The sequence below is a fragment of the Oncorhynchus clarkii genome, chromosome 3 (assembly GCF_045791955.1).
Source record: "Oncorhynchus clarkii lewisi isolate Uvic-CL-2024 chromosome 3, UVic_Ocla_1.0, whole genome shotgun sequence".
Lineage (NCBI taxonomy): Eukaryota > Metazoa > Chordata > Actinopteri > Salmoniformes > Salmonidae > Oncorhynchus > Oncorhynchus clarkii.
In genome coordinates this window covers 10,172,447-10,192,179 of record NC_092149.1, presented here as the reverse complement: position 1 = coordinate 10,192,179, position 19,733 = coordinate 10,172,447, and the positions used below count along the sequence as shown (strand labels likewise).

Here is a 19,733-nt window from a genome sequence, read left to right as displayed (position 1 = left end):
TCCGCTGGTGTTCAGAAATCTTTAAGTCATACCACAGATTCTCAATTGGATTGACGTCTGGGCTTTGACTAGGCCATTCCAATACATTTAAATGTTTCCCCTTAAACCACTTGAGTGTTGCTTTAGCAGTATGCTTAGGGTCATTGTCCTGCTGGAAGGTGAACCACCATCCCAGTCTCAAATCTCTGGAAGACTGAAACAGGTTTCCCTCAACAATTTCCCTGTATTTAGCGCCATCCATCATTCCTTCAATTCTGACCAGTTTCCCAGTCCCTGCCAATGAAAAACATCCCCACAGCATGATGCTGCCAACACCATGCTTCACTGTGGGGATGGTCTTCTCGGGGTGATGAGAGGTGTTGGGTTTGAGCCAGACATAGCGTTTTCCTTGATGGCCAAAAATATCAATTTTAGTCTCATCTGACCAGAGTACCTTCTTCCATATGTTTGGGGAGTCTCCCACATGCCTTTTGGCAATTACCAAACGTGTTTGCTTATTTTTTTCTTTAAGCAATGCCTTTTTTTCTGACCACTCCTCCGTAAAGCCTGGCTCTGTAGGGGTGTATGGCTTTAAAGTGGTCCTATGAACAGATACTCCAATCTCCGCTGTGGAGCTTTGCTGCTCCTTCAGGGTTATCTTTGGTCTCTTTGTTGCCTCTCTGATTAATGCCCTCCTTGCCTGGTCCGTGAGTTTTGGTGGGCGACCCTCTCTTGGCAGGTTTGTTGTGGTGCCTTATTCTTTCCATTTTTAATAATGGATTTAATGGTGCTCAGTGGAATGTTCAAAGTTTCAGATATTTTTTTATAACCCAACCCTGATCTGTACTTCTCCACAACTTTGTCCCTGACCTGTTTGGAGAGCTCCTTGGTCTTCATGGTACTGCTTGCTTGGTGGTTACCCTTAGACTGTGGGGCCTTTCAGAACAGGTGTATATATACTGAGATCATGTGACAGATCATGTATTTAACTAATTATGTGACTTCTGAGGGTAATTGGTTGCACCAGATCTTATTTAGGGGCTTCATAGTAAAGGGAGTGAATAGATATGCACGCACCACTTTTCAGTTTTTTATTTTTTTTAACTAGTTATTTTTTAATTTCACTTCACCCATTTGGACTATTTTGTGTATGTCCATTACATGAAATCCAAATTCAAATAAATTTAACTGACAGGTTGTAATGCATCAAAATAGGAAAAACGCCAAGAGGGATGAATACTTTTGCAAGGGACTATGTTCCCATGCAGCTGGGGATCCAAAGAGCCCTGTGAGAGAGCGAAGGGTTGAGATTAACAGAGTTTGAGTTGGGGGGAAGAGCCCAAGGGTGAGTGATTTGACTGGGAGCCCCCCAGTGAGTCGGCCTGAAGAGAGATCCAGAGAGGATGAGTTTTAGTAAGGTTGGATTTCTAGCATTTCTAGCCATTGTGATCAACCGCTCTATGCTGATGGTGCAGAAATCACAGAAGATAGATGTGGTAGTTGCAGCAGGGATAAATATTTGGGTGTGATAGATTTTAGTGCAGAAGATCTACAGGGAGTCTTGAAAGAAGGGGTTCCATCCTCCCAGGCCTGATGTAGGATCGTTTAGTGTGAAAGTAGTGTGATGGGGTGGTGGGTTCTTTTTTGGGGGGATAGTTGGTGCTTTAAGATAACTGGGAACTCAAAGGTCAAATCATGACGTCAGTGATCTTCAGGCCGGAAAGTCGGAGCGCTAGAAGTCGGAGCGCTAGTTTCCAACTTGGAATTCTGATTTGGACCATTCCAAACTATTTTTCCCAGTCTGAGATTGTTTTTCCCCCCAACTTCCCAGTTGTCTTGAACGAAGTCTGAAGTCAGAGATTTCAGAGTTCCCAATTCACAGTTGTTTTGAATGCGGCAAGTGTATAGGTGCAGGGTTAGATGGTGGTGAAATTTAACATTTCCCCTTCCTCCATTTTCTGTGGACCAAAATGTGCACAACAGCCTGCAAAATGCAGCAATACGCAACACACCTCTAGTCTGCCAGTAATTCACACAAAAAATAATAATTTTATTTTGAAGGCCTCTTGGAAGGTTTGCGGAAGTATAAATGGAGTAGTTTACCCCTGTGTTAGGGAGATGCTAATAGAGTACCACATTATGAGTCATAATACCCATAAAACCTACAAAACAAGGAAATGGTACCATTCATTTTTCTCACAGGAGATTTTAGAAACACAAAATAAGAACTATGTTTTGTGTATGCTTACCCTGGCATGACGTTTTAATAACCATATAAATGTCTCTTGGACAAGCTTTTATCAGTGTATTCGCCTGTGTTTACCCCCAACAAATGAAATGTTAATTTGATGATAATGTGGCCATCATAAAGAACTACAAATGCCATCAAGATCTGGACAAGACTGCCGAATAGAGGCAAAGGTAAGAATCTCTGGATTAACTATCTAATGTAGTAATGAGTAAATTGGCTACATTTCTTTAAATGTACCTGTTAGCAAAGGTGACTTCCTAGAGATGACGTGCATGAGCTTGTAGGGATTTGTAGTCTTATATTATGTCTACTTTGACGCTAATTAGCATTTTTGAATCGTAGCCTAAATAGAGCCAAATATAAATACAGCCCTTACTTTAAGTGTTTCTAAAATCTGTCTTGCATGCCAGTGCTGGGATCTGTAATGGCACATTCAACACGAGGTGTGACTGCGTCCTGGGCTCTACTGAGAGGAGTGCCCCTCGATGAGATCGGTGCTGCGGCCAGCTGGGCTTCCTCTTGCACCTTTTCTAGGTACTATCGGGTAAATGTGGCACCTCCTTCTGCGGTTGGTTCAACGGTCCTGGGCGTTGCCTCCCCTTCCGGGGACTGTGTCGGGACCCCCCTTCCACACTGACGGCCCATGCGTCTCGGTCCCGCACTGGGACTTCGTTGCTGGCTGGCCAGGTCCCTCTAGCACCGACTAATCTGGTACGGGTATACCAATATATTGGAGTGATCCAATATAGTGAAACATAACGAAGGTTACGTATGTAACCACGGTTATGTGAGCTATATGGATCACTCCAATCCTCTACGGTGCTGGTGCGCCTCAAAAATGATGTAGAGAACGTGTGCCGAGGCAATGGGGTCTATATATAGGTACGGACCCCAGCCGTGACACAGGTGTACACAGGAGTAAATCTGTAAATCCTCACCTCGGATGTATCCCTCCTCCGCGGAGTGATACCGGATACCAATATATTGGAGTGATCCAATATAGTGAAACATAACAATTGGAACCATTTCCGGAACCATTATGACCCCCACCGCTTGGTGCGACTCATAGCCGGTGGAGAGCATGGTGAAACACAGATGACTGTCTGTCCTGCTGAGTTTTGATGCAGAGTCTTTACCTGATGAAGTTAAGTTAGGATGCGTCAGTTATCCTGTGAGACCATTTGTGCAGAACCCACTAAGTTTATTTCAGATGTTAAGCTCATGTTGCAGCAGTGTGTAGGTGGGAGATTCCTAGATGTGATAAGTGTGCAGGAGGACATGACACAAAGGAATGTGTGGAAACGGTGAAAAAAGTGGTGCGTGTAAACTTTGGGGGACCCATGGTGCTGGCGATTGGAAATGTCAGGTGAGAGAGGCAGGTTAAAGTTGCCAGGATCAGAGTAGTCAGAGCATAGCCGCGGAAAGTAGGGGTGCTGAGGGTGCTGCAGCACCCCCTGAAAAATCACAATAAAATAACTATTAATAAATACAAAAATAGAGCAGCTCCCAGCCTGTGCACGTTTTCTGTCACTTTTAGAAAGCAGAGTGCAGAGACAGTGCCATTTTCTGTCACTTTTAGAAAGCAGAGTGCAGAGACAGTGCCATGTTCTGTCACTTTTAGAAAGCAGAGTGCAGAGACAGTGCCATTTTCTGTCACTTTTAGAAAGCAGAGTGCAGAGACAGTGCCATTTTCTGTCACTTTTAGAAAGCAGAGTGCAGAGACAGTGCCATATTCTGTCACTTTTAGAAAGCAGAGTGCAGAGACAGTGCCATTTTCTGTCACTTTTAGAAAGCAGAGTGCAGAGACAGTGCCATTTTCTGTCACTTTTAGAAAACAGAGTGCAGAGACAGTGCCATTTTCTGTCACTTTTAGAAAGCAGAGTGCAGAGACAGTGCCATTTTCTGTCACTTTTAGAAAGCAGAGTGCAGAGACAGTGCCATGTTCTGTCACTTTTAGAAAGCAGAGTGCAGAGACAGTGCCATGTTCTGTCACTTTTAGAAAACAGAGTGCAGAGACAGTGCCATTTTCTATCACTTTTAGAAAACAGAGTGCAGAGACAGTGCCATGTTCTGTCACTTTTAGAAAGCAGAGTGCAGACAGTGCCATGTTCTGTCACTTTTAGAAAGCAGAGAGACACTGCCATTTTCTGTCACTTTTAGAAAGCAGAGTGCAGAGACAGTGCCATGTTCTGTCACTTTTAGAAAGCAGAGAGACAGTGCCATTTTCTTTGCCTGTCAGATGATTAGGCAGTGCGCCAATTGCTTTGGATTTGACGTTGGCATTTGAACATGGCCTTGTAAACCTTGTTCTAATCTGATAGCCAGAGGTTAAATTAATTGGGAGGTGGGGAGCCCTCGTTGATGGTGACCATTCAAAACCAAAAGCTGTTTTGTTGCTATTTAAAAATATCTGTTGTGATAGCTGTATGCCTAATTGTTATTTTCGTTTATTCACCCAGTAGGCTAGTGCAATTTTGGTTTCAGCCTATTGGTATGAAAATAACTGAACAACTTGCTATTTAGAGCATTTCCCACAAATGCATGTCTTGTTTTTGGCTTCAAAGACAATAACAAATGATTGTTGGCTGTAACAAATGTGCATTGTCATGCAGTGACAGAATGATAATGGAAATAATTGATCATTATTGATTACCTAGTTGGGCTAACTTTTTAAACCTCTTGCTGTAGACCTACATCGTCATCCTCTGCCTACATCTCTACCTGTAGCCTACCTGCCCTGGTATAATGTATGTTCACCTATCCCTTTATCAGTCTTGCTTGACCATCTTCCTGAATATTCTAATAGATTAATCTTGCTGGCAAAACTTAATGAAATATTGCTAAGTTATTTACCTATAGTGTAGATATGGAGCTGTTTTTGTTGGATATAATGAATGCTGCGTAGGCCACACAATAATATAAGACAGAGACACGCTGGCTGGGGGGAAATGGGTCCTGTGGTGGTGGTGAGGTTGTTGGGTTAGTTGGTAGGGAAATTCTTCACAGCGCAATGAATTAATAATGCAGAATAGTAGGCTGACAAAAAGCCAAACAGTAGGTGGCGGCAAAAAACACTAGTAGGTTGTAGTCTGCCATAAAACCTTAAAGAAGAAGGCCGTTAGAACTAGTTTTGACCCGGAAGTGATTACGATTACGCGAAAAATATTTTCAATGACAATAGAACATGTGTTTATGAACATTTTAACCGTTTTTTTGCGTAAATCATTTACAGAGAAATGGCTTCTCCGAACCATAGCCCGGGTGTAGAAGGGGCGGTCAGGATAACTGCTTCGCCAGCTGGTAAAACACAGACGTTGGTGTTGGCTTCTAGCCTGGCCGGGCTCCGCGGTAAGAAGAGACCTGCAAACACCGCCATCTCTCCTGCTGTACTGGCCAGTGGGAACAACAGCAAGAAGAAGAAATTTCAGCCCATCGCAAACCCGACACAAGCACAGGTAGTTTCCCCGAAGCTAGTTAGTTAGCTAGCTAGGTACTACATAGGCAGAGGAATAGACAGACCAATTAAAATGTTGATCTGATTTCGATGATACAGTAACAATAATTTTGTTGGTCGTGGTAAGGGGTCCTCCTCCCATTACAAAAAATACAGTTAAATCAAATTGTATTTGTCGCATGCGCCGAATACAACAGGTGTAGGTAGACCTTACAGTGAAATGATTACTTACAAGCCCTTAACAATGCTTTAAGAAGTTAAGTAAAAAAAAAAATAGAAAATCAAAGTAACAAATAATTAAACCGCAGCAGCAAAATAACAATATCAATATAATAAATAAATATCAAGTAACAATATACAGGGGGTACCGGTACAGAGTCAATGTGCGGGGGCACCGGTTAGTTGAGGTAATATGTACATGTAGGTAGAGTTAAAGTGACTATGTATAGGTAATAAACAGAGTATCAGCAGTGTAAAAGAGGGGTCTAGGTAGCCCTTTGATTAGCTGTTCAGGAGTCTTATGGATTGGGGGGTAGAAGCTGTTAAGAAGCCTTTTGGACCTAGGCTTGAGGTAGTAGAGAGAACAGTCCATGACTAGGGTGCCCGGTTAAAGCCTCACTTCACCACTTTTTAACCTCTTATTCATCATCTCCAGATCAGTCCCAGTGAAAACTATGATCTACGTTCTGCAGTCAAAAACTCTAATCTCTTTTTTTGTTTTTCTAAACACCAAAGATCACTCAAAAACTTGAAAAGTAGGGAGATTACATAATGGTTGTAATGCTGGCTGCACTTTGTCCAAACTGGTTGATCTAGCTAGTTATGTAACAGCTGAGCTGTCCCCTGGGCCAAGTTCAGTTGCCAAACAACGTTGCAGATAGAAATGCCATGAATAAAGCCTACATGATCACTTATTTTACATGTCAGAGAGGCATGTTGTATAAACATAGTGTAACAGTATAACTTTAGTCCGTCCCCTCGCCCATACCCGGGCTCAAACCAGGGACCCTCTGCACACATCAACAACTGACACCCACGAAGCATCGTTACCCATCCCTCCACAAAAGCCTCGGCTCTTGCAGAGCAAGGGGAACCACTACTTCAAGGTCTCAGAGCAAGTGACGTCACCGATTGAAACGCTATTAGCGTGCACCACCGCTAACTAGCTAGCCATTTCACATCTGTTACACTGGCATATTTCTATCTAAACATTCCAAAATGTTGCATTCTGCTAAACTGACCCTGTAGGTGACTGCAGTGGAGGCGGTGTCTGAGGGGAAGGCAGTGGGCGTGTCTGATGCTGTAGGTCCAGCCACAACGGAACCAGCAGCCAAGCCCCTGCCCTTCAAAGACCCAATATTTGTGGTGAGCAGACTGGGGGGCAACACTTGTGAAATGATAACTGGTTGATAGAGCATTTTCTGTCTTTCCCTCACTTGTCTTCGCCTCACTCCTCTCTCCCCCCTTTATACAGCATTCAGGGATAGGGGGAGCTGCAGCAGGAAAAAAGAACCGGACCTGGAAAAACCTGAAACAGATTCTGGCAGTGGAACGGACTCTACCCTGGAAGATCAATGACCCCAATTGTGAGTGTGTCTGACTTTGTGTATGAAAGATGTTTTGGGTCAATGTTTCTGCTTTGAAAGATGTTTACAGTGAAAATGAAGACCCATTTTGGGGATTTTAACAGACGGCTGTGTAACTATAAGCTACTTCTCTGTGCAGTATTACACATGACCTGATTCTTTCTGAGCCTTCTCTGATTGCCTGAATTTGACCTTTGAGCCTGCTGTGTTCAGACTACAGCATCGATGCCCCTCCCTCCCTGAAGCCAGCCAAGAAATACTCAGACATCTCTGGACTCCCTGTGAGTAACTGACACACACACAGTCTTCACACATGTTTATGGACTCTCTGTGAGTAACTGACACACACACAGTCTTCACACATGTTTATGGACTCCCTGTGAGTAACTGACACACACACAGTCTTCACACATGTTTATGGACTCTCTGTGAGCTGTTGTCATTTTGTATGTGTCAGGTGAACTACACACACACACACTCACTCTGCATTATGTGTCCATGTGTCAGGCGTACTACACTGACCCCCAGACCAAGCTGAGGTTCACGTCATCTGAGGAGTTCTCCTTCCTGCGCCTGCTCCCCACTGACGCCGTCACCGGTTACCTGGCGCTCCGCAAGGCCACCTGCATTGTACCCTGACCGCAAGGCCTGCTGGGAGATGGGAGTTCAGCGTGTCTGTCATGGCCTGGGAGGGACATTAAACCATCATGGGGAACAATGTCTAGGAGGTGTCTGAGACTCTCAGGGAGAGGGACCAACAGGGACTGTTACAGAGAGAGGGATCCAATTGATACCTTTGGCCCCCTTTCGACAACAAAGGAAGCGCCTCTAGTGTCGAGAGACTATCACTCCCAATCTGGCTGACGTCATGATGGGGATGTCTACACAGACATTTTGAACTAGCTACTGTCTACACAGACATTTTGAACTAGCTACTGTCTACACAGACCTTTTGAGCTAGCTACTGTCTACACAGACCTTTTGAGCTAGCTATTGTCTACACAGACCATTTTGAACTAGCTACTGTCTACAGATCTTTTGAGTTGGCTACTGTCTACACAGACCTTTTGAGCTAGCTACCTGTCTACACATCTGAGTTGGCTGTCTACAGGAAAAACAATAGAGTGGATAACTTGACCTTCCTATGATGATTGCTCCTTGATCTGTCTGTAATCATATTTGTTTGTTATGTTATGTATGATGATAGTGTTGCTACTTGTTTTATCTGCCCTCTGTAAGATAACACTCAACATATTGTCACCTGTTTTTTAATGTATTTAAAAAACTAAATACTTATCATCCTTACTGAATAAACTAGTTGTGCCACACTCTGTAATCACCTGCTGTAATGAGATTTGACAGCTTTAAAAGATGACTTTCTCTTTCAGATGCTGTTATTTTTTTGCTTGGGAGCAAGACTGGGAGATGAAGTAGAGAAGAGACTTCCTAATGTGTTTTCCAGGGCTGGGTTAGTTTGAGTTGCTGGCTAACTGTAGATGGCTGCTGCTGTGTGACAACAAGTGCTACTGGCCTCAGGGTTACAAATCAGCTGGGCCAAAATATGTCAGGCCCCAGCGAGAATTGAACTCGCGACCCCTGGTTTACAAGACCAGTGCTCTAACCACTGAGCTATGGAGCCTTTCTTGTATAGCAACTCAGAGAATATGCTATTTAATTACCACACCCCTACTGGCTACAATGCAGATGCCACACCTCAGTAATATGTCAGACTCCTTATATAAATACAAGTAACGATAGCTGCCGGTATGATCCCACAAAGCCTTCCGAACCGCCATTGTAAATTATATCGAGTACCACATTGAGATATACTAAGACCCAAGACAAGGTTTAGGCTTACAGAAAGATTACACCGAGCTACCCAGAGAGACACAAGATTATGCTGGATCTCTGCTTGTGTCTTTCTGTTATCGTTCAGTCTAGTTTGAACCGTGAACTGTGTTTGACCATTCAGACAGCTTTGATTATGAAATTCTTGACTGGGCCAGGAAAAACAAACAAGATTTCAAAGGGTTTATCAAAAAGCTAATAGAAGACTGGATTTATCCTGCCTTCTAAAATAGAGAAATACAGTAGGTGATGTGACAGTGCCTCCTGGTGGTATAAAGTGTTTAGAACAAGATCATAAACTGTGGTTCAAGTCCTGAATGCTGATTGGTTGACAGCCGTAGTATATGATAACATGTATTTTTACTGCTCGAGTTACGTTGGTAACCAGTTTATAATAGCAATAAGTCACTTTGGTGTTTGTGGTATATGGCCAATATCCCACGGCTAAGGGCTGTATCCAGGCACTCCTCTTTGCGCATAAGAACAGCTCTTGCCGTGGTATATTGGCCATAAGCTACACCCCTTTGTGCCTTATTGCTTAAATATAGTGCCATAGTCCTCTATAAACGTTGCTACGCACAAAAGGCGTACGTCACTTTAAGCAAACTTTGATTTATAAAAAATCAAACTTGACGGGAGAATGTGCGGTCCTCCATGGACACTTTGGCCCACATGTACACGCACAAACTCGAGAAATGATAAACTGCGACTCCGATGGCAGAAGGATGGAATCTCAAGAAACGCTTTAAAATTAATACCAATGTGTGAAATAAATCGAAATATTACCTCATGGTATGAGTTACCTGGAGTTCACACACGAAAGACACGATTTAGGATAAATACAAACGGAGATATGTTTTTGCAAAGAACCCCTCATGTTGTCCAGTTTAATCGGGAATAATTTAATTGGATCTGTAATTATTAAACAATACATGCATGTTATGAAATGTATTCTCATAAATACTAATGGAAACAGTCCAAATTCTGTTTAAACTGAAGCCGTTCACGATGCCTCAGTCGGGCAGATACGAGTGCACGGTTTCATATTGTTATCACATGTTCGTTGCGCAGAACTGTCCATGTGATAATGGCCCTGTCATTGTCAGTTACAATCAGGGTAATTACCACACCTGAAGGTGTACGCAATTGGGTAGCTTTGACAATCAAATGGATGGGTATTAAAACGCATGCAATTACAATGTGTAATGACGCACAATGGCTGCTTTGGCCCTGTTGGAAGATTTGGCGAGAGCGATTTATCAGAGACCAGCAAGATCTACTGGCAAGGAATGGCTTATGAGCTGGTTCCCATTACCAAGAGCTGTTCTCTTGGATCTGTGTTGTAGTGGGCCCAGCTTTACAGAGAAGCACCAGCAGAAACAAAGCCGTGCCTGCACTTAAACTCCTTGGCAACCTCGTTAATAGCGTTGATGGTGTCTGTTTGCTTTTGCAGGACTGCATCTGTGAGGACACAGCTGCTGGAGGGTTGACGCACAAGGTGCAGTGGAGACGCCGGGGCTGGGGGCACTCAGCTCCTGCTCCGCCACCGATCGACCCCACTGGAACACTCAGCTCCTGCTCTGCCACCGACCGACCCCACTGGAACACGCAGACTAAAAACAATATAATGTGTAAATGTTTAAACAACTTGAATGCATCTGCTTTATTATTTTCAAACGTGTGAATACTATTTACGTACCTGGATCATCCGGTGCGGCTTGCATGTCCGTGTCCCCCTCCGTCACTACTCAGGGGGGATTCCCCTATAATACCGGCAAAGGGGTTGAGGGGTGTTGAGCTCCGGTGTCCTTTCCTCCGCCCGTGGCAGAACACTGTAAGGCGATGCACCTTTTGACCTCCACTTTTGTCGGACCACCTTTTCATTTCTGAGCCAGCAGCATTCACAGCGTCCGCCACATGTAAAAATTTCGAGTTGATTGTGATTTCTAACGGAAAACCGGCGTGGGACGTGCATACGCACTGTTAAAAATCTGAATATTTTTGTATGTAAACACTTTCTGTGTTTTGTCCGTACGCCACCTTTTGACGTGAATCCCCCGCCCAGTTTTATAAATGAGGCATCTGGTCTGTAAACTGTTTCCTCCTGGATACAGAGTGAGAGTGAAATAAATGTTCTGATTGGTTCTAGTCTAGGTAATGCATGTTCAGCAGTAGTATCTGTAAACGAGAGGAAGAACCAGCACTGGAGTTGTCAGTGCCTTGTTCTCGGCAGAGTTCTCCCACACGCTCACGAACTGAGAGATGAACCTCTCTGTGGCTATTGTCGTTCTTACTGCGGTCGTCTGCACTTCGGCAGAAAGTAAGTCTTTTATTGATTTTAATGCCAATTGAATTAGGGCCAGGGTCATATTAATTTATTCAAGGTACTGGGTATATGAAGTGTGATAACGGTTTAAAATAGACTTTGAACCAGTATTTGGTTCAATCACTTTGTAAAGATTGAAGCTGATGTAAATGATTTGGTGTATTTATCACTCAACTGAACTTGTATGTTATGTTTGGGTTTCCAGTTCCTCATGAGACCGTCTATGTGCAGGGCTGTCTTGAGAAGACAAAGGTGGAGGCGGAGGCAGAGCTTCAGGTGGATGGGGAGGAAGTGGTATATGCTGACTTCCAGAGTGGACAGGAAGTTTGGACATTGCCTGAGTTCCTGGGGCCATTCCCAAGCTCCACTGTTCGTAACTTCTACAAGAATGCCGTTAAAGGCAGACGATTGTGTCAGGATGCCTTGGCTCTTTGGATATTAGAAGAAAAGTGTCCACCTGAGGTAAAAGGTAACGAGCAAAACAACTTTATGACAATAATTAAAACGAAGATGAAAAGTGACATTTATTTATTACAGTGAGAGATTGATTTTAAAGCTAGTGGTTGTATTCCCCCCCCCCCCCCCCCCCCCCCCAGATGCCCCTGAGAGCACCATCTACCCCAGGGCTGAGGAGGTGCTGGGGGTGGAGAACACCCTTATCTGCTTTGCCAATCATTTCTACCCCCCGCCTGTCAAAGTCAACTGGACCAAGAATGGCCTGGAGGTGACTGAGGGAGCGTCTCTCAGTCGATACTATCCTAATAGAGATGGAACGTTCCACCAGTTCTCCAGCCTGAGTTTCACTCCACAGGAGGGGGATGTCTATGCCTGCACTGTGGAGCACACAGCCTTGGAGGACCCCAAAACCAGGTTCTGGGGTGAGAAACTGTTTCTCTAAATAGGGTATTTATTAAATTACCTTGGGTCTTTGGAAGCCTATCAGATATAAGAAAATCTGAAACTCAGGGTAATGTTTCCTCATAAACTATTCCCACTGCAATATATAATAGTTGAAATATGTATTTCTTCAATGTTTTGATGGCACCGCTTTCCTCTTGTCCCACAGAGTATAAGATACATGAGGTGAGTGGGTCCAGTGCTGGTCCTGCTGTATTCTGTGGAGTGGGCCTGACTCTGGGACTGTTGGGAGTGGCTACCGGAACATTCCTGTACGTCAAAGGACAACAGTTCAACTGATTTGTGACATACAGTGCCTTGCGAAAGTATTCGGCCCCCTTGAACTTTGCGACCTTTTGCCACATTTCAGGATTCAAACATAAAGATATAAAACTGTATTTTTTTGTGAAGAATCAACAACAAGTGGGACACAATCATGAAGTGGAACGACATTTATTGGATATTTCAAACTTTTTTAACAAATCAAAAACTGAAAAATTGGGTGTGCAAAATTATTCAGCCCCTTTACTTTCAGTGCAGCAAACTCTCTCCAGAAGTTCAGTGAGGATCTCTGAATGATCCAATGTTGACCTAAATGACTAATGATGATAAATACAATCCACCTGTGTGTAATCAAGTCTCCGTATAAATGCACCTGCACTGTGATAGTCTCAGAGGTCCGTTAAAAGCGCAGAGAGCATCATGAAGAACAAGGAACACACCAGGCAGGTCCGAGATACTGTTGTGAAGAAGTTTAAAGCCGGATTTGGATACAAAAATATTTCCCAAGCTTTAAACATCCCAAGGAGCACTGTGCAAGCGATAATATTGAAATGGAAGGAGTATCAGACCACTGCAAATCTACCAAGACCTGGCCGTCCCTCTAAACTTTCAGCTCATACAAGGAGAAGACTGATCAGAGATGCAGCCAAGAGGCCCATGATCACTCTGGATGAACTGCAGAGATCTACAGCTGAGGTGGGAGACTCTGTCCATAGGACAACAATCAGTCGTATATTGCACAAATCTGGCCTTTATGGAAGAGTGGCAAGAAGAAAGCCATTTCTTAAAGATATCCATAAAAAGTGTCGGTTAAAGTTTGCCACAAGCCACCTGGGAGACACACCAAACGTGGAAGAAGGTGCTCTGGTCAGATGAAACCAAAATTGAACTTTTTGGCAACAATGCAAAACGTTATGTTTGGCGTAAAAGCAACACACCATCCCCACTGTCAAACATGGTGGTGGCAGCATCATGGTTTGGGCCTGCTTTTCTTCAGCAGGGACAGGGAAGATGGTTAAAATTGATGGGAAGATGGATGGAGCCAAATACAGGACCATTCTGGAAGAAAACCTGATGGAGTCTGCAAAAGACCTGAGACTGGGACGGAGATTTGTCTTCCAACAAGACAATGATCCAAAACATAAAGCAAAATCTACAATGGAATGGTTCAAAAATAAACATATCCAGGTGTTAGAATGGCCAAGTCAAAGTCCAGACCTGAATCCAATCGAGAATCTGTGGAAAGAACTGAAAACTGCTGTTCACAAATGCTCTCCATCCAACCTCACTGAGCTCGAGCTGTTTTGCAAGGAGGAATGGGAAAACATTTCAGTCTCTCGATGTGCAAAACTGATAGACATACCCCAAGCGACTTACAGCTGTAATCACAGCAAAAAGTGGCGCTACAAAGTATTAACTTAAGGGGGCTGAATCATTTTGCACGCCCAATTTTTCAGTTTTTGATTTGTTAAAAAAGTTTGAAATATCCAATAAATGTCGTTCCACTTCATGATTGTGTCCCACTTGTTGTTGATTCTTCACAAAAAATACAGTTTTATATCTTTATGTTTGAAGCCTGAAATGTGGCAAAAGGTCGCAAAGTTCAAGGGGGCCGAGTACTTTCGCAAGGCACTGTATATGAAATCTAAAAAATCCTCTTTTGCAGTTGTAGGTAAACAATGTGACAAAGAATTAGTGGCGTACCGCAGTTTCATATTTTTTGTTGAGGGGGGAAACAGCTAACGTCGTACAATTTTACACATTTTGCCACTGGGCAAAGAAAAATATGCAGTTTTATAACTCATCTCATGCTATTTTGCCATGAGGCTGAGAGAGAATGTTGCTGTTTTAAAGCTAATTTCCTGCAATTCTACACATATTGCTCTGAGGCTGAGAGAAAAGGTTGAAGTTTAGCAGCTAATTTCCTGTCATTTCAAACCTTTTTGCCATGGCTTATGACATGTTCATATGTTATCTGGGGGGGGCTGACCTTCAGGGCGTACCCACCTTTTATTTTGGAGAGGGGGGGTGCAGGGTGTGTGTGGAACGCCAGTGCAAATAATATTATTAACTACTCTGTAACGGTTGAATTTTTTTGCCTGTCAATAAAATCTTAAATATTTTTTGGGAAAACAATCAAAGGTATCATAAATATGCACCCAACCTGAGATGTTTAACAATAATAGACACATAAATGGATCACAGCCATTAATTGTTCCCGTCTTACATTGTACACTGCAAGTGGGTAATTCCCCCCTCCGCATCAATACTTACATGATCACAAACTTTAATGTCATTTCACCATTTACTACTAACTATCAGTTGTGTGGTAAACAGGAGGAAGTATGAAGTTTTTATACAATGTACTGAAACTGAGTGAGAATGGGAGAGCATGTCTGAGCTATTGTGCGACCAATACCATAGAAACTCAAACAAGACTGTAAAGTAGTAGGTTGGTTAATATTTACACACAGTGACAGGAATAAGAGTTTTATTGTATGCAATAATTGGTATGGGACTTTGCCTGGTGTCAAATCAATAATCATAAACAGGGTCGGGTAGGTTACTTTCTAAATGTAATCCGTTACTAGTTAAGTGTCATTGTAATCCGTAGCGTAACTTTTGAATTACCCAAACTAACAGATTACGTTCAGTTACTTTTGCATTACTTTCCCTTTAATAAAGAGGCGTTAGAAAAATACAAAGGATCCATCCAACACATTTGGTGTGTCATAGTGGTCTCTGACTTCTGGTCATACTCGCTCAGGCGGACAAACTTAAACTTGCACAATTCTTCAACGCTGAAATGAATGAAATTGAGAAAACAAAGTGTCAATGTATTTTTTCACAAACATCGATTCTGAATTTAAAAGTAATTTGAGAAGTAATCTAGTTTTTCAAAAGAATCTGTAATCTGATTGCAATATTTTAGCTGGTAATGTAATTACACATCAGTCATGAATTGCAGTGCTTTTTGATATGCTTAGTGAGAGAGAGAGCATAGCAATATAACAAATGACTTCCTGAAAGACATTAGAGCTGTTTCACTACTGGACTGACATTGGTCCATCCAATCTGATTCCTCATTCTGTTCCATTCCGTTATAGACACAGGCCAACATTAACCACATAGAGACACAGAAGGAGGTATCTAACTCTGTTCTTGTTCTGAGAAGTAAACATGTCTGTGCTGAATCTCTCGTCCATCCACCTATTGCTTCTCTTCTCCTCTCTGTCTGGAGTAGGTGAGTAAAAATCTGCTCCTGTCCTATAGATGTGATCAGGTTTGACAGGAACCACAGAATGACTTTGAATTGATCAAGATACACAAAGTCAGTCCAAAGTCTCAGTTATCGTCTTGAGCTTTGCAAAATGACTGCCATTATAGACACTTGTAGTGGTGAGATAGTCAAAATTAATGCTGTTGTTTGTGGTCTCTGTACAGAGAGACTGAAGGGATTGAAGTCTAGTGGTGAGATAGTCAACATTAATGCTGTTGTTTGTGGTCTCTGTACAGAGAGACTGAAGGGATTGAAGTCTAGTGGTGGAAAAAGCACCCACTTGTGATACATGAGTAAAAATATAGATACCTTTTTAATAGAAAGTTACTCAAGTAAAAGTGGAAGTCACCTAGTAAAATACTACTTCAGTAAAAGTCTAAAAGTATTTGGTTCTAAATATACTTAAGTATAAAGTAAATATCATTTCTAAAATATGCTTAAATATCAAAAGTAAAAGTATAAATCATTTCAAATTCCTTATATTATGCATTATTGTTTTTAAAATTGACAGATATCCAGGGGCGCACTCCAACACTCAGACATCATTTACAAATGACACATTTATGTTTAGTGAGTCTGCCAGATCAGAGGCAGTAGATGACCATGTGTTCTCTTGACAAGTGCGTGAATTGGACCATGTTCTTGTCCTGCTAAGCATTCAAAATGTAACTAATAATTTTGGGTGTCAGGGAAAATGTACGGAGTGAAAAGTACATTATTTTCTTTAGGAATAACTCCAGTATGTATTGATATAATTTCACAGGATTTGTTTTTGGATGGAAGCTGTAGAGATTGGTAAGAAATGGCCAAATGTAGCCAAATATCTTATTCATCCATTTTTTTTTTAAAAACATTACATGACCTGGTATGATGGTGGGTTGATCAGTTATACAGTTTAAAGCTGTTGTTTTTGTCTGGGGTTTTGCCCAAATTTGACTTTTAAAGTAACTGTCCAGTGTTTCCAGATTTCTATGAAATATGATATATAATTAATTACATACAATAAGTGTGAAATCGTTTTCCATACAGTTTTGGAAGGGTGTGGGTGTACCCCATCAACAGAATGGTGTGGGTGTACCCCATCAACAGAATGGTGTGGGTGTACCCCATCAACAGAATGGTGTGGGTGTACCCCATCAACAGAATGAGTTAACAGAATATTCACTTTTAAAAGGGAGATTTTCACTGGACAGTTACTTTAAAATGGCAACATTTTCTCTCAGCCTCATGTCAAAATGTGTGGAGTAGCAGGAAACCTGCTTTAAAACTGAAGGGAAAAAATCTGAAGAATAGCATGAGGTGAGCTATAAAAGAGCATTTTTTTTCTCTGCCCAAAATGTGTAGAATTGCAAGAAATCACCTTACTAACTTCAACATTGTCTCTGATTTATGACAAAATGTGTAGAATAGCAGTATAAAGCTGCAATTTTTTTCTCTTAGCTGTTTCCCCCCCAAAGTTTGTTTTCCCTAAAAATTATATTCATTTTTTTATTTTGGGGGGAGGGGCCTTCAACTTTCTACTTATACTGTGTTTTCAAAATACCCCTCCAAATATCCCTCAAAATAACCCTAAAGAGAGGCATAATAAGTGATGTCAAGCTGTGTACAATCGCAGGAAATGCATTTTAAAATGTCCAAAAACATTGCAGGGGAGGACCCCCTGGTCTGCCTATCGTCCCCCCCCCCCCCCCCCCCTCCAATATCTACACTACAATTTCACCCTTGATTTAAGTATATAGTGGCCAAAGTGTGTCATCCTCTGCGTTCTTGTAATCGTGCACTGATGAAATCGTGCACTAAACATGCTTGTATTTTGATAAAGAATTATTCCATCTTATAATATTTCTATAGACAAAGATACATAAAGAGTGAAATCCACAGAATGTATTTGTTTTCTCTGGTCTGTTGATCAGATGATATTATGAAAGAAGAGAAAGGAGACCTCCAGATCTCATCTTCGTGACTGTTTATTTGACAGATGGCTATTTTGGACACTTTGAGATGAGGTGTCGGTTCAGCTCCGAGGAGCCCCGTGATATTGAGTTTCTGCTGCAGGTCTACGGCAACAAGAAGTTACTGGGACAATACAACAGCACAACAGAGAAATGTACGGTCTACACACAATGGATGAAGAACTTCACTGAAACGGCCTGCAAAGGCCCTGCTTTTCTGGCCGCGAGGAGAGAGGAAATGAAGAAATACTGCAGCAGCAACGTTCCTGTGGTGTATGGGTACTTACTAGATAAGGCAGGTGAGTGAATGAGTACATACTCAATGGTAGTGATAAGGAGGAGTACATACTAGATGAGATAGATGAACATCATGAAAAGAGCATGAGGCGAGCCCTGAAGAACCCAGTATGTTCTTCCCTCTCCAGTTGAGCCCTACGTCAGGCTGAGGTCAGTGGAGCCGTTCAGTACCAGACACCTGGCCATGCTCGTGTGCAGCGCCTACGACTTCTACCCCAAACCCATCAGAGTGACGTGGCTGAGGGACGGACAGGAAGTGACCTCAAATGTGACTTCCACAGAGGAGCTGGTCAATGGGGATTGGACCTACCAGATCCACTCGCACCTGGAGTACACACCCACACCTGGAGAGAGAATCGCCTGTATGGTGGAGCACTTCAGCCTCACTGAGCCCAAACTGTATGACTGGGGTAAGTGTGTGTGTGTGTGGACTTGGTGTGTCTGAATTAGATACGAGTGCTTGGGAGGGAGGGTTTATAAGTCTATTTATTATAAGATGTATGTCTTAATTGTTTGTGTGATTACAGACCCCTCCATGCCGGGTCCTGAGAAGAATAAGATGGTGATCGGGGCCTGTGCGCTGCTGCTGGGGGTGGTCTTTATAGCAGCTGGACTGATCTACTACAGGAAGAAATCTACTGGTGAGGAGACACAGGCTATTCTATGTCAAAACAACCAAATACTTTTCAAGTCCAAATTTGAAATGCGACTTTAACTTTTTCGTTCTCTTTCAGAAGGACGAGTGTTGGTGCCGACCATGGCGCTGCCAGAAAGTTATGGCACCATCTAGTGGTTCGCACCAGTCTGCCTTCTGAAGGTTGTGATCTGAACCCACTTAATTAGTCTGGGTACCAGTCTTTTTAGCTAACATTCCACTCCTTGTTGCCTTTTCCGTGACATATGCCAAGAAGGTCAAGTAGTGGAATGTCAGCTAAAAAGACTGGTACCCAGACTACCACTTAATCATTCCAAGCACAATGTCTTCTCAGTCTCCCAGGCCTTTTGCATTGGAGGAGAGGAGAGGTTGCAGCCAGAAACTCCCAAGGCCCTTCTATGGGGATCAGAATCCCGGCATTCAGATCAAGAGTTTACCACCGAGTGGCCAACTTGATCAAATCTATTTCCACATCCTGTGCGTCTGAGACGTTAGACCTAGGATATGATTTTGTAAGGAATTTTCAGATTTTCAGACAAACAAGATTGGTTTATGGAATTGTTCATCCTTAGGTTTTGATTCTAATTCTTGTTTCTATTGGCAACTGATGTTATTGTTAACTTGGCTTTGTCTTTTATTAAAATAGTTTTATTTTGCAGATTTCATTTGTTTGAGTATTTGTTGATAGATTCGCAAGGAGTAGGCTATATTTAACCAATAAGGAGGTGTGGTATACGGCCAATATACCATGCCAACGGGCTGTTCTTTAGTACGACACAACGCTGAGTGCCTGGATACAGCCCTTAGCAGTGACATATTGGCCATATACTACAAACCTCCAAGGTGCCTTATTGTCATTATAAACAAGTTACCAACATAAATATGACTAAACAAGAAATGTTGCATCATACCCGTAGTTCAGGTCC

The 19,733-nt window shown here is 42.5% G+C and overlaps 3 protein-coding genes and 1 non-coding gene across 4 annotated transcripts; 3 read left to right on the top strand and 1 right to left on the bottom strand.

Annotated features, from left to right (window-relative positions):
• Positions 1-5,466: 5,466 nt before the first annotated feature.
• On the top strand, positions 5,467-8,592 carry LOC139405700 (INO80 complex subunit C-like). The gene is made up of 5 exons (XM_071148122.1): positions 5,467-5,688; positions 6,933-7,049; positions 7,159-7,270; positions 7,484-7,551; positions 7,778-8,592. The coding sequence occupies exons 1-5, from the start codon at positions 5,467-5,469 to the stop codon at positions 7,907-7,909; spliced, it is 651 nt and encodes a 216-aa protein (XP_071004223.1). The 3' UTR covers positions 7,910-8,592.
• Positions 8,593-8,836: 244 nt separating this feature from the next.
• On the bottom strand, positions 8,837-8,909 carry trnat-ugu (transfer RNA threonine (anticodon UGU)). Its single transcript has one exon. It is a non-coding gene; the product is annotated as a tRNA-Thr (tRNA).
• Positions 8,910-11,380: 2,471 nt separating this feature from the next.
• On the top strand, positions 11,381-12,641 carry LOC139387604 (H-2 class II histocompatibility antigen, A-Q alpha chain-like). Its single transcript, XM_071133974.1, has 4 exons — positions 11,381-11,438; positions 11,650-11,913; positions 12,041-12,322; positions 12,511-12,641. Exons 1-4 carry the CDS (start codon positions 11,381-11,383, stop codon positions 12,639-12,641), a joined length of 735 nt encoding a protein of 244 aa, XP_070990075.1.
• A 3,107-nt stretch (positions 12,642-15,748) lies between these two features.
• Positions 15,749-19,059, top strand: LOC139387596 (H-2 class II histocompatibility antigen, E-S beta chain-like). Its single transcript, XM_071133962.1, has 5 exons — positions 15,749-15,867; positions 17,882-18,154; positions 18,281-18,562; positions 18,680-18,793; positions 18,887-19,059. The coding sequence occupies exons 1-5, from the start codon at positions 15,804-15,806 to the stop codon at positions 18,940-18,942; spliced, it is 789 nt and encodes a 262-aa protein (XP_070990063.1). The 5' UTR covers positions 15,749-15,803; the 3' UTR covers positions 18,943-19,059.
• Positions 19,060-19,733: the final 674 nt, after the last annotated feature.

Bases quoted from the DNA above. Each gene is read 5' to 3' on its own strand.
- LOC139387604 (XM_071133974.1), top strand. From the start codon at position 11,381: ATGAACCTCTCTGTGGCTATTGTCGTTCTTACTGCGGTCGTCTGCACT. The intron at 11,914-12,040 runs GTAACGAGCAAA...CCCCCCCCCCAG, and splicing joins GTGTCCACCTGAGGTAAAAG to ATGCCCCTGAGAGCACCATC. The intron at 12,323-12,510 runs GTGAGAAACTGT...CTTGTCCCACAG, and splicing joins CCCCAAAACCAGGTTCTGGG to AGTATAAGATACATGAGGTG.
- LOC139405700 (XM_071148122.1), top strand. From the start codon at position 5,467: ATGGCTTCTCCGAACCATAGCCCGGGTGTAGAAGGGGCGGTCAGGATA. The intron at 7,050-7,158 runs GTGAGCAGACTG...CCCTTTATACAG, and splicing joins TCAAAGACCCAATATTTGTG to CATTCAGGGATAGGGGGAGC. The intron at 7,271-7,483 runs GTGAGTGTGTCT...TGCTGTGTTCAG, and splicing joins GAAGATCAATGACCCCAATT to ACTACAGCATCGATGCCCCT.
- LOC139387596 (XM_071133962.1), top strand. From the start codon at position 15,804: ATGTCTGTGCTGAATCTCTCGTCCATCCACCTATTGCTTCTCTTCTCC. The intron at 18,155-18,280 runs GTGAGTGAATGA...TTCCCTCTCCAG, and splicing joins GTACTTACTAGATAAGGCAG to TTGAGCCCTACGTCAGGCTG. The intron at 18,794-18,886 runs GTGAGGAGACAC...GTTCTCTTTCAG, and splicing joins CTACAGGAAGAAATCTACTG to AAGGACGAGTGTTGGTGCCG.